Source organism: Haliaeetus albicilla, chromosome 3 (genome assembly GCF_947461875.1).
Source record: "Haliaeetus albicilla chromosome 3, bHalAlb1.1, whole genome shotgun sequence".
NCBI classification, from domain to species: Eukaryota; Metazoa; Chordata; class Aves; order Accipitriformes; family Accipitridae; genus Haliaeetus; species Haliaeetus albicilla.
The window spans coordinates 62,793,299-62,807,382 of NC_091485.1; the positions used below are offsets into that span (position 1 = coordinate 62,793,299).

General features: G+C 42.0%; 1 protein-coding gene across 1 annotated transcript; it reads left to right on the forward strand.

Moving 5' to 3' along the window:
• Positions 1-154: 154 nt before the first annotated feature.
• On the forward strand, positions 155-11,913 carry MAL2 (mal, T cell differentiation protein 2). The gene is made up of 4 exons (XM_069779952.1): positions 155-802; positions 3,172-3,342; positions 8,380-8,538; positions 10,932-11,913. The coding sequence occupies exons 1-4, from the start codon at positions 668-670 to the stop codon at positions 11,001-11,003; spliced, it is 537 nt and encodes a 178-aa protein (XP_069636053.1). The 5' UTR covers positions 155-667; the 3' UTR covers positions 11,004-11,913.
• The last annotated feature ends 2,171 nt before the right edge of the window (positions 11,914-14,084 follow it).

Genomic DNA, 14,084 nt, shown 5'->3' on the forward strand with positions numbered 1-14,084 from the left:
AAGAAAATACACACGAAATGTTTTCGGTATTTTGAATAGGCAACCCTGTAGGTTCCTTTAAAAAAAAAAAAAAGCGCAACCTCGTAATTTTGAAGCCCCAAATATCCGTAACCAGGAGGTAAATAACAACCTTTTGCCAACTGGCATTAGGAGGTAATGCCCTAAGCCTGTCTGGCCCCGACTCGGGACTTGCGAAGGAGGAGCGCTGCGCTCCGGCGCAAACACTCACAGCCCTCCCGGGGAAGCCGAAAGCCACCGGCGGGACACGGCACGGCTCCTCGGGGCAGCCGGGAGGCCCGGCCCGGGGCGCAGCGCCCTCCAGCCCGCCCCACCGCCGGGCGAGACTGCCCCTGCCCGCCCGCACCGCCGCGGCCTCCGTCCAGGGCGGCCCGGGGGCCCGGCCGGGCGCGGTGAAGCGCGGGGCAGGGCCCGCTCCCCGGCACCCCGGGGACGTCCGCCCAGGCCCGGGCGAGGCGAGGCGAGGTGGCGGGGCGGGCCCGGCCCGGCGCTGGGGCGGGCAGGAGGGAGGCGGCCGGGGCGGCGCGCACAGGCTCGCCCGCACCTGCTCCCTCCTTCGCCGCCGCCGCCGCCTCCTCCTCCTCCTCGCCCACCTGGCCGCGGCTCGGCCGTCCCCGCCGCGCTCGGTAGCAGCCGCCGCCACAGCAACATGCTGCCCAGGGGAGCCTCGTCCATGCCGTCGCCCCCCAACCCCGCTGCCTACTTCCCGCCCCCCCGGGTCACTTTGCCCTCCGGCCTGGAGATCCTGCGCACCTACTCGGGAGCCGTCATCTTCCTGGAGATCGTGAGTGCGGGCAGGGAGGGGGGGCGGGCGGCCACCGGCCTTCCCGCGCTTTTCCCTCCCCTCAGCGCCCCGCCGCGGCTCCGCGCCCCGCTGCCCTGCGCCCGTCTCCTCCCCGCGTCGGCGGTGGTGCCCGGAGCCGGGGGGGCCCTGCCTCTGCCCGGAGACCGCCTGAGCGGCGGCCCCGCGTCGCCCGCGCTCCTCACCTGCCATTTTGCGAGCGGGAAAGGCGCGGGCGGCCGAGGCTGCGGCAGGGGCGAGCCCCCGGGCTGCCCCGCTCCGGCCCCGGGGCCGGGGTCTGGGGACGCGGGGCTATGCCGGGAAGGGCAGCGGGACCCGTCCCCGCTCCCTCCCCCCTGCCCCGGCGTGTTCGCTCACCACCGGCCGGGCGGTGGCGGCGCTTCCCCCCGCCCCGGCCGGGCGGCAGCAGGAGGCCCGTAGAGATGGGTTTCGCGGGGGTTGTTGAAGCCGTCGAGGACTCTGAGTCACACAGAGTCCCAGACCCAAAATCTCAACCATGGAGGGTTACACTGGTGTGCGTGCGCGCGTTACGGGTCCTGTGCAAACTCCTGCGAGTGTGTTTGATTTCATGTGCGTGTAAGGCCTTACTGGTGTACGGAGAGCTGAGGACCTTTGAGCCAAGGCTGCGTATGAGGCTCTGCAGAGATGTGGTACTAATTAGCAAGAGAAAAAAAAAATAATACCTTGGCAGAACTCATCTGATTTTTTTTTTTCTTTTTTTCCCTTGGGGTCAGAGCAGAATATTGCTTGGGTCCCCGTCTGTGAGATGGATCCCACCCTGCAAGCTGTAAAACTGCACCTGAGCAGAGAGCTCAGAGCACAAGTCCAGGCGCTAAATCAGGCCCTGAGTCAGTAGGGACAGAAGGTTAATTAGGTTGGCCAACCCATTACACATCTGACAGCCGAGTTGAAGTGAACAGGTGTAGTATGAGAGAAATGGCGCAACAGTGGGTGCTGAGATTAGCAGTCTCTACGGTAGATTTCTAAATTTATTTTTAAAGAAGTCTGCAAGGTTGCACATTCAAAATACTGAAAACATTTCATGTGTCTCTGCTTTTTGTTTAACAGACGCTTTCTGCTATCCCTTTTGCTTCCTCACTGCCCATCACTATCTGGTTTCTGAGTAACAGACTTGCACCTGCAGCCTTGTGAAACTAGAGAAAGTTTGGTTCTTCACAGCAGCTAAAAAAGGAACCCTAGAGAACAACCTGAAGGCTAATATATAAACCCTTGGGAGTTTTGAAATGAGACTAGCAATGCATCTTTACATAGATGCTGCTGCAATGTAACACAAGAGAGGAACCAATTATTTTTATAGCAGGCATCTTTTGAAAGGTATCTCTCATCCAACCTTGATTCAAAAGAAAGTTCTCTGAATCTGAAAATGTAACCTCTGACTTTGTAGTTGTAAATCTGTAGAATTTAAAAAAGGAAAGTAGTAACTTACTTGGAAATTGATTGTAGCTGTCACTACGTAGCAGTTTGGATTATGAAGTTAAATCTTTCTGTAGTAAGTGAACATACTTCAGATGGCAATTATGATTTTCTTCAGTTTTCCTTTTTTATAAAGAGGCAGGATTTGCAGGGAGAAATAGTACCCTTCCTTAGGCCAAGAGTTGATTAAACCAGGCAAGCCTTAGGGTACGTAAATTCTCCATCAGCCCATCATAGCACAGCATCCCCACCACTCAAGCACTGCAATCAGTATGCTGCAAAGAAAATTGGCAGTGCTGAATTCTTCCCTGGGTTATCGTAATTCTGGAAAGCTGTATGTTTTCCTAGTCATTACAACATAATTCTTATTCTGTATTCTAGTTTTTTCTTTCCTTTTATTGCTTAATGTGTTTGCTTTCAGCTTTTTATTACAAATACATTGAAAAAGAGGATGCAGTTTCATCTCTTTTTCTGGATCTCATCTGATTAGGACTACAAAGCTAAACAGTATGAGACTGACTCCAAATCTGATGTACATCCTTGTCATGCTAACCTTAGAATATATAGAGAGATTTGTACACGCATGTGTGAACCATGTTTTCACATTTCTTATATTTCCCTCAAAATGAGAGGGTAAAATTTTCAGCAGCAGCAAGCAAGTCAGCTGGGTTTGTAAATCCTATTTTCAAGACTATTTTAAGAGCTTTTAAGAATTTCAGAGTGGCTTCGTCTTACCGCCACTTAGTGCCTATCATTTCTGAGAATGGCCCTTGGGCTCTCTGAGTACTTTTGAAGTGTTTCCTCTTGGTTCCTAAAAGTAATCTGAGGATGTGTTTATGTGTGATATAAGTTCTTAGGCAGAAAGGACTGAATAAAAGTTATCTCTTGGTTCATTGTCTGTATTCCTTTCCTTGCAGCTGTTTGGAACGATAGTCTGGATTTTGGTAGCTTCTACCCAAGTTCCACTGCCGCTACTGCAGGGATGGGTAATGTTTGTAGCAGTGACTGCGTGGTTCCTGTCCGTTGTGTTCCTGTGTGTGTTCCTCTTCAGTTATGCAAATAGAATTGCTGTCAACTGGAACCAGACGGTAAGACTTTTTGCTTTGTTTAAGGATTCCCTTTGTTTTATAAACTGAAAATCATTTCATGAGAAGTACTGATCCTAAGTCTTGATGCCTGACCTTCTGTTTTAGCGGAAAGTTTTCAAAACAGTGGAATTCAAAACTGGAAAAAGAGTGGGGCTACAAGGATTACGGAGGAATTACAGGTCCTTTTTTTATGATGGAGGCTGAAAGAGCCCACGTTTTGAAACTGATTGTAGGAGTATACTTGTCCTCTACAAGTACATAAAATGCATGAGCAGCAGGAAGAGGACTAGTTTAACAAGGCATGACAACAAATTGATTTAACTGACCAGAAATAATTGTGGACTGGAAATCGGAAAATATTTTCTGACTATCAGGGAAGTGGTAGTAACACCCTGTGAATAACGAGGGGTAGAAAGATATATCTAATATTGTAAAGGAAGTGATACGTTTGTGAATACATTGTGTGATGTGGTTATCTAAGATAGCATGGACTGGACAAAAGCACCCACGAAGTCTCCTCCAGTTCCTAAGAAAGTCTGCTGCTGACTTTTGGGTCAATTCCTTAAAGCTAGGGCAGCATTGGTTGAGTGGCTGTTAGACCTTAGGTAGTCAAAGACAGCATAACCTGCAGTTTGATATAGTTTAACATCTTTTTAGGAGACTTAATGTCTGTCTTTCTTAGAGGAAGCCTGATGAGACTACAGATATCATTATACTCTGCTGAGCTTTTCTTCATTGTGAAGACAAGGCTTGATTCTTGCCATAATGGATTGTTACAGCTTGTGCCAGTAGTTCTCACAGACTGTACCTTCCTATTAAAAAAGGGAAGCTGTTGGCTCCAGTTTTTACCAACCACGTGGATACTTCAGGTTATTGTCTGCTAATTTATGTACTCCTTTGTTGTCATTAACTGTTTTTTACTGTGAGTTTTTAGCGCTCAGTAGTTGAGCATGAGATGGTATCACTCTCTCTTATATTACTGGAAGTAAATAATAAGAGGTGCCAAAATTGTGATCAGAATGGGAATTTCCAAAAAAACCTTTCAAAAGGACCAGAAATTCTAAAATATTAAAGTATGGCTGTTTGTAACTGCTGCTCACCTTCACCTTCCTCTTACGCGGCTTAGTTTTCCTATCGACACTTTTCTTGATCATAGCTGGAATTGCATGCTTCAGTATCAACATCCGTGGTTATTTATCTGTTCAAGTTATTCATGGATAGTCCCTTAAAACAAAAGGTCTTTAAAGCAAATTTTAGAGCTTCATGAGTTTGGGGCTCTAACTGATAACTTCAAAGCCCATCAGTGGTAACAGACTGGATTCTATTAAAAAAACTTTAGCACTTTGATGGTGAATACCTATACATATAATATCAGCTTTCCAGCACAATACAGGCAGTAATTAGGCTAATAATGAGTTACAATTACAGAAACTTTTGCAGGGATTTATGCTGTGACATCCTCACAAGTTATGATGCAACAAAGCCCTTGAGCATGTGCATAATTTAAGTAAATTAATAGTGTCCTGGGTTTCATTGAAACTGTTTGACAATTTACAATCATGCATGTATTTAAGAGTTGCTGGGTGAAGGCATAGCCTTTTGTAGATTGAAAATGCTATACAAATGTTCATCTTGTAACAACTGTGTAAGTGTGTCTTACACATTGGCTACTTGATGCTGGCAGTGATTTGTTGTTCTGTTAATTTTGTCCCCTTGTATATGATAAATTACTGAAAAACTTTCTATGTCAGGAAATTGCTACTGACTTGTATAAAAGCTGCATCTGTGGGACTCTAACTTAATATAAAAAGCTGTCATAACTAAGTCAATATCTTAAATAAATGCAGAGTGAATCATTTTAACATGGTAGCAGAAATCCAGCTGTCAACAAAAATAACACTATATAGATCATTTAACAACTGTTTTCAGGTACCCAAATGTTCTGTAACTCGTTGGCACTAAACTCCTTAGCAGCACTTCACAAGGATTTTTTACCTTCTGTTGCAAATAAATAATTACTAGGAACACTAAAACTATTTTTATTACTATAAAATAAAAAGGTGTACCTCCTTGGTTTAGGTTGGCATGTATTTAGATAAACACATAGTTTCTGCTATTTCATAAATTCAATTTACAATAGAACTAGGAAGCTACAGGTCATTACATTAGGTCAAAAATGGGAAGAGTCATGGCTTAGTTATGTTGGAGTAATATAGCTTCATGTAGAGATTCATGAACAAATGTGTTTTAAGACTCCAGGAGTTTAAATGTAAGTTTGAAAAATAGCATGGGCTTCTGACAGCCCCGCGTTTAGTAATACCTTATGTCGTAAGTAGCTCCATTGATACCAGTACAGATACTTAAAAAAAAAGATGCCACACAGTGAAAAGATGGGGGGAAATATGGACCTTATGGAGGTACATCATCACTTTGTACATCACTGTATTAAACCAGATGGTATGACAAATACTGTCCTTTGCAGCCTGACTCACAACACACTCATTTACAAAATTAGATGTCAACTAAAATGTCATGCAGTTCTTGTAGTGTTTTACATACACTTTGTATGAGGTTTCAATCATTACACAAGTGTGGAGGCAAGGGAGAGTTAGGCACCATGCTAACAATCACTAAAAACCAAAAACCCCTCCCTCCTAAGATCTTGGGTTTTTTGGTCACAGAAACCATAACCATACGAATGTGAAACCTTACTGATGCTACATAGCTTCACTGTAATTGCTGCCAGGAGAAGGAAATTAGAGGCTTTGGCAGGAGAATGAAGGAAATGAAAGAGTTTGTCTTCTGAAAATACCTCTCCTGTACACAGTCAGCACTGTCTTCCTCATAGAGCTATTTGTGCTCCTTCATGAGCACTGGTGCCAAAAGCGTACAGCTGGTAACACTGGCATAGTTGCACGCTAGCTATTTAGCAGCCCAAGAATAATGGATGTCCTTGACTACCCATGCGTTTACACAGACCTTTCAAGTTGCTGGAATCCTGTGCTATGAAATGGGTATGTTGGGCCATGATATGGGGTCCAGTATTTGTCACACAGTGAACACACACCTGCATGCAGTCTGACCTGGTGCATGCAGGCGGTAGCGTGAAAGATGTGTGTGTCTGTCTGCCTGCCAGCTTGAGGGAGTGGGGGGAAGCCACAACAGTAAGCATCTGGTGGGGAGAAGTGCCTCCCCCAGCTGCAGCAGAGCACTGCAGCTTCTCCGATGCTTCAGCACTCTCATGCTGGAGTAGGTCCCTGATATTTTTTTCTATGAGGTACAGGCATTACAACAGAGCTAGAGAGCGGGGGAATGTGTCCTATGCCCAAAGCTTGAGATCTGGCAAGCCTAGCACGTAAAGGCTATCCAGCTAGGTCAGGAAGCCACCCTCTGCCCCCTTATCTTCTCAGTTCTGTTGATGTCAGTGGGGCCTCCTGGTGAATACTCCAAGAGGAAGTAATTGTTTTTAAAAAATGGAAAAAAAACCCGACCCAGCCAGGATGGAAAACCAGAAGTTGGGAATTACTGCAGTTGTTTTGCCAAAACTTGGATTCCCAGTAATTAGCAGTCATTAAGAAAAGCAATACACTCTATGACCTAACCTCAAATGATTCTTAGTTAAAAGAAAATTATTTCCTGATCTAAGTGGAATGGGAAACTGCAGTAGCAGCTTATATCGTAACTTACCAAAACCGACTAGGGTGTGATTTAAGGAGCTTTAGCTGCTATCAAATATGGAACAACTGATGAGTTTGAAAAGAAAATTCTTTCAATAAAGAGAATCTCACATCTATGAAGAAGCAATTATCTAAATGGGGAAATGCAGCACATTCCCACTTTGATATAAGACAGTCAGTAGGTATGGATGTTGCACAGTAATTTCCGGTGCATATGAATGCTGTCTGCTGTTGTGATGGACTCGCACATCATATACCCCAAGTTCTCACTCTTGGCATACTGGTAGTCCGTTGCACTCAAGTGAATTAAAAGTGTATAAAGAATTAGTTAGTGCTGGAGATAGACTGTATAACATGGATATCACCAAAAAGCATACATATACTTTGTATGATTTTAAAAATTGTGTCTGTGGCTTTTGCAGACCTGCATAGGTGTAGGCACAAAGTATATGTTGTATGGACTCAGGAACTGAGTGCAAATGTCAGCTTTGCAGACTCAACAACAGAAGAGGTTGGAAGAATATTTTAGACATTTTAATACTGTAATGGAACATGTCTTGGATCTTGCTGCATGGAACACTGGACTCTGAAATACAACCCACAAAGAGATTTAGGCACCAGAGCTGCTTTTTCATGTCCTCCACTAATAGAATCCAGAAATGAGAGTTAGATGTTTAAACCTTGTGTTCAGCTAGCATTTACCACAGAGGAGGGAATCTCCCAGAGGAGGCCAGGAGAGAAGCATATTTAAAGTAAATCCTGACTCCTGTCCTCTCAAGTCTCAGGCATTTTATTCCACAGTATCATTAAGTACTTCCAAATTACTCTATTTTGGGTAGAGCCAAGTCAGAGAGAGTTGAGGAAATGCCTCAGTTCTTGGATTCCGCTTGTATCAGGAAGCAAACTTCAGCTCTTTCAAGGCCAAGGTGTTTCTGGGCATTTACAGAAGCAAAATCTAAGCATGGAGGGGGGACATCTGGAGCTTAGGTTATAGCTGAGAAGGGATTTGGGGGACTGCAAGCTTGTATTGTACTGTTTAAATTGTGATAAAGTTGGCCTGTATGTCCCTTCTTTTTTATCTAAGCTGTACAAAGGGGGAGTTCTGTAAGCTCTAACAGCTTTAAAGTGATCTGAAAGGTCAGCATATGTACATATAGATGAAGTTAGTGAGTTGCTTATAATTGCAAGCAGCTGTGAAAACATGTCCAGGTTAAGCTCTCAGATGGATTTAATACTGCTTATCTAAAGTTATTGTAATCAGTGCTCGATTCATGTTTCAGTGTTGGGTTTCATTTGTATTGAGACTAAAAGAATTAGATATGTATTGCAGCCCAGACTGATTCTGTTATTTGCTTTTCAGGATTTTCTTTTCCATGGGGTTACTTTTGTCTTTTATTTTGGAGCTTTTCTACTGCAAGCAGCAACTACATCTCTGCATTACTTTCCCCGCAAATTCAATTCCACCACACAAGAGAAGCTTCTAGCTGATCATGAATATAACATAAGCATAGCAGCCTCGGTATGTATTTCATATATTTGTATCTGGGGAACAGAAGTCTTTGTAAGTCCTTGTAGCCAACCATTCAACTTGGGAGCTTAACAGCAAGCTGGAATAGAAAGAGGAGCCATGAGAGAAAGGATTATGTTTTTGAGAGCAACAAATAGTGCCTAACAGTGACATGCAAAAAATATTGGAACAAGCTAATGCTAATGTGATAGCTGCTTAGTTGCTACTCTTCACTATAGTGTTTTAAATATATGATCACTACAGCTTATAATTTTTAGAAGAGATATTTTGTAAGAGCAATGTTGGTTATTAGAATAGAAGAAAAAGATAACAACTGAGCCTTCATCAAAACATCAGGTGTGAATTTCATGCCTGTGCTCAAATTTTCAGTTGCTTTTCTTGTATCATTTAGATAGTTCTGAACACGTCATGGGGGAAAAAGCCTTGGACTAGCCTCTTGTAAAGCTCTGGATAGGTACTTACTACATCAGTCATAAAAGTTATCTGTAAGGGCCCTACTGCCTCTTATGGCAAGGATTAGAGTGCTTTTATTGATAGCCTAAGCTCAGACTGCATTTTTCTCACTGTAGTTGCATCATCATTGTATCTGATGATGTGGGTGTGCATAGCTGAGTCAGAAAATATACCAGGTTCTAGCTTTCTCCCTGGCTGGACTCCTGAAGGGCAAGTAGAGGTGTGCCAGTAAGCTTAACTTAAAGAACTGAAACTACTGCTCTTGGTTTTTTGTACCATCCAGACGGTCTTGCATACTTCAGGGAACTGTATATATGTATTAAGCATCTAAAACCCTCTGGGGATATCTGTTGTCCTTAAAACTAAATACACCGTAAATTTTGCATAGTAAACACCTTCAGTTCATCTTAAGATAAAAACAGATGAACGTGAGGTGTAAGGTTCACATTCTCTGTGGAAGAGGAGAATAAAAAGGAAAGGCCTTTTGCTTTGGCAAGCCAGTCTCTGAAGGGGTGAGGTGGGCATGTCAGTCTCCAAGTCCAGAGTGGCTCACCATTACCCACTTGCCAGTAACACAACTAAGCACATCTGATCCCTGGCTATATGACACAAGGGCAGAGGTGGGGTCTCATAGCTGTGCCTGAACTAAGGGAGGGCTTTATACTAAGCAAGTGTCTCAAATTCTACCCTTAAGTGTAGCCCTTCAATCCTTGTTCATTGTGCTCAGATCTTGCTGAATACATGGTCACTTCAGTCATTTTGTCTGACAACAGGATACTGTGGGCTCCAAGAGACCTTTTCCCAGTTCCATACTATTTTTCCAAAGGAGCATTCAGTTCTTCAAGCCCCTCAAATCCCTGTCAAGATAGGGGAGGAGGAGACTTCTGTAACTTGCCTCAGTATTTTTAATTAAGAGATGCTGGGAAATGGTGAATCAGATAACTGTAGTCTTTAGTGTCTTTTCTTTTTTTCCAAAAGTTTATAATTAGAAAGTCAGGACATACAGGAAAAAAATTGTAGTCCTTTGAAACACTTCATTAAAACAGTCCTGTGATCTACATGGAAAAAACCAGAAGGTTTCTAACTTTTTTTTAAATTACTTTTGTATGCTGTAATTAAAAATATATATGTTCATTTTATACAGGTGATAGTTCTATGGTGTAGTATCTATTCAAAACTTCAATTGTCAAATTAACAGTTGTATGGAAAGCAAGGGATGTGTTGTTATGATACTATTGAATTCTGTGTTCTAAGAGACAGAATCTATCGTTAGCACTGGACAATATGAGAAACTATTTTTTTCAGCAATTCAGTTTCTCATTTCTTCCTTCTGGTTTACATTATGTATACAAGTTTACTGTGGCGTGACCTTCAGTTCAAATCTATTCAATTCAATTCTTGAGCAATAACAACTTCCTGGCATTTCTCAGGAAGTTGTTCTAATGGCTGGTTATCTGGTCAAGGAGGCCAGATTTGAAGCTGTTTCTGTATTTCAGCAAGAAAAACTGTTCTGCTGTTCAGAGGGATATTGTCTTAGTTATTTGCTGGTAAAGGCATTCACTTGGAAACAAATCTGAGATTAATGTTTGATCAGTCTAGATAAGAGAAAACTGAAATACACAGTGTACATACACACGTGATTACTTTGTACCATAACTTATGCAGACATTCTGTTTCATATTCTATTTCAAAATGTCTTCTGAAGCAAGCAAGTTAAAAGCAATAACATAGGGTTATAACAGGCAGGTTCCTGAGAAAACTTCAGAGGATCCCAAACCTATCCTTACCTTAAGCATTTTGGCTGGGGGAGGTAACTTTTGAATCATTTGTGTTCCTGTATTCATTTAGAATAGAAAAAAAAAATGTAGAATAATATAACGTGTGATTCACTTTTTTCTTTTTTCTTCTTTTTTTCCCTGCTCCTCCTCTAGATTTTTGCCTTTGCTACAGCTGTTTGTTATGGTTGCAGCACAGCCCTGGCATTAAGGAGATGGAGGCTATAGCAGTTGAAGAGACCTTAATGCCGGGGTGTTCCACTTCTGATCAAACTAAGTGCTACTTCTCTGTTTTACTGTAATCTAATTCCAAAAAGATTTTTTTTGCTTAAAATATGTTTTAAAGTGCTGAAATGCGAATAACCCCTAATCAGGATTTCCTTAACAGAAAACAAGTTTCCATGTCTTCCCTTTCTAATTTTTACTTCTATTGTGTACTCATTAGAAGCATACTCATTGTATGGTATTACAGAGTTCAGGGATAAACAGATGTGTCTTTAGCAGGTAAACAGAATTCCAGTGCTAAATCAGAAGAGGAAGACAATGGAAACTAAACCAACATGTTAACTGCATACACAGCTAGAAAGCTCCCCCCTTGTTAAGGCCCTGGTATTGGGCCTTAAGTGTTTTGCAGCATTACAGTGCATTCCACAGAGGTAGGGCCTTGAGGCTCCTTGTAGAGTCATGGGTTTTCTGTGTGCTGCTCCTTGCGTGATCAGACCCCAAGCTGACTTTGTGATACCAACTTAGTATATATATTAACTTTGATGTACAGAGAAAATATTTTAAATACCCATCCAGTGAAATCTTTTGATACTCTTCTATAGCCATATCCAGCTATAGTCATCTGACCCTTAAAACTTACTGTATTCCCTAGTAGATGGAAACTGTTTGGGACTGTCAGTCAGTAGTTCACTAGTTTTAGGAATTTAGCTTAATCAGATCTATTTATACTGCAAAACAAAACAGTGCATTTGTGTTGTGTGTGTATATACATGGTATATTTTTGTTTAACAGGAATATTTGCACTGTTTTACTTTGTTGTTTGTTTTTATTACTTCAAGTGCTGCATTTGTTACTTATTATGTGAGTCAATATAATTTGAACGGAATGTTACCAGATGGTGAATAATGTCTGACCTCAATTCTTGCAGTGTGTTATTTGTTGCGTTCTAAACCTGCAGTGTTGTAAAGGTGTTTTTATTTGGACAGATGCCTATGCAACATCTTACTGAAAGCAGTGGAATGCAAAGCAGTCCGCCCACTATGGAGTTTGCTTTTGGCATGAATGAAGTATAAATGAGCCTCCCTTGAATATCCCTGTTGTATAATGACATGCAACATTATATACAGAAAATTAATTTAACAAAACTAAATGGTAGCATTGTGCTCTGTTCCCTAATACTTATGCCATTTTGCAGATGGTGTAACTTTTTTTTTTAAATAATGCTAGTAAATAATTTTTGCTCTTGTGAATAGTGCCAAATTGATAACCTGGGAGAATAAAGGCTCCCTGTCATTCGTAAAACAACTTGCTCACCACATCTTGCCAGTGCACCTGAATATTCTGCAGAGACCAGCAGTGGTTGTGTAAGGGAAGACAGGACTTTCTTCATTCCCAGGCCTACTCATTCTCCTTGAGCCAGCAAGGGTGTCTACTATGAAGGTTACTTTATCAAACTTGTCAGGTACAAGGATCTCTGAGAGCCAGCCACTCTCAGTAGTGCCTTGCAGTCCCTGCTGACCCAGGATAGGTTCTCATGGATGACGCAGCAGTAAGTGGCAGCCCTTCTGACTACTGGAACCACTCAGTCATCCTGAATTACTGCAATGGGATGGATTTGTATATCTTGTTTTCTGAAATTTTTATCTTCCAAAGATTTTGTACTCTGGCAGATTTTTTTTTTCTGATTCTCTACTTGCATTGAAATTTGTTTTGTGAACATTTTATCTAGAGTCACATACTTTAAAAAATACTTTGTATTGTATAAAATACATTTACACTGGAGTATATGGATGAAAGTATATAACAAAGACTTATGCTAAGCAGCATTAAAGTTATTTAATATATTTATGGCAGTAGTCTGGTTATTAATTCTGTCTTTGGTATGTATCAAAAAACTATCTTGCAAGTTTGACTGACCTGGTGCTAGACATATACAATTAAGGCTAAGATTTCTTGAGAAGACACAATTACATTGGAGCTAGTTTTGTATAGCGGTTTGCTACAGGACATAGCATGAATATTAGTGGAGAAGAGTAAGGCTGTACAGCATTGCAAATGGGTGCTGATCTTTTGTGTGGTTTCTCCTGCATCCTGCGACCTGGATGTGCACTGCATACCACAGACTATGCTTGCCACAGCTACAGTCTCTGCGGCCAACTGGGATGATGGGGGAAAGATTGTAACTTTTTACCTATTTAAACCTACAGACTGTGAATCCCACACATGGTGTCAATTAAAAAGCTGTCCAAGTTTAGCTGGTATTTGTATCTAACCTCTGAGTTTGAACCCGAGGTGTAAAGGCCATGACTGATGGGTGCTATTCAAGTCTCTTAAGCTACTCATAGAAGTCCGGATAGCAGAGTGTAGTTAGCGTAGCATGGAAACTGTACAGCGAGAAGAGGCTGAACTTTCCCTCTTAAGTATCAAAGACAAACAAAGGGCAGAGAAGAGATAAAGGTAAAAGCTACAGTAATGAAGAATGGCTTTCATAGCTAAAAAGGAGTGAAAGAATGGAAATTTTATGTTAGTGTGCATGGAGTTTTGCTGTACTTTGAGGAAGATCTAAGGAAGGACACACCAGAACAAGCAGTTACATTTTTTCAAAAAAAAAAAAAAAAAGAAAAAAAAAAGGAAAAAAGCCAGTAGTTAATTTTGTATTGTGTTATATAGGGAGCTAAAAAGATAGGCATGACTCAGAAGTGGTATGTGCATGCTGGGATTTCTGTATGCAAATACTGATATGGGAATAACACATAATCCTTGTAATAGCTGGTTCTAATAAATCTCACTCTTCCCTGTAAAAAATTCCCTCAAGCCTATGACCTTGAAGAACACAAGCTTAGCCCTCTCCAAAGAGTGGAAGGAGTAGGGGAGCACATAGGGAGATAATTTACCTCAGTGAATTTAAGGTGAATGGAATGAAACCACAGATGCCTAATAGCCTTTTCATCAAACATCTCAATTGGATGTGAAGCTGCAGTGCAGGAGTATCTAAGATACCATGCAGGTCCTTACTCTTAGAATTGGAAAATATTTCATGGCATTTTGGATACCACTGTGTAGTAGCTGATGGTAAATAAGCTC

Bases quoted from the DNA above. Each gene is read 5' to 3' on its own strand.
- MAL2 (XM_069779952.1), top strand. From the start codon at position 668: ATGCTGCCCAGGGGAGCCTCGTCCATGCCGTCGCCCCCCAACCCCGCT. The intron at 3,343-8,379 runs GTAAGACTTTTT...TTTGCTTTTCAG, and splicing joins CTGTCAACTGGAACCAGACG to GATTTTCTTTTCCATGGGGT. The intron at 8,539-10,931 runs GTATGTATTTCA...CTCCTCCTCTAG, and splicing joins ACATAAGCATAGCAGCCTCG to ATTTTTGCCTTTGCTACAGC.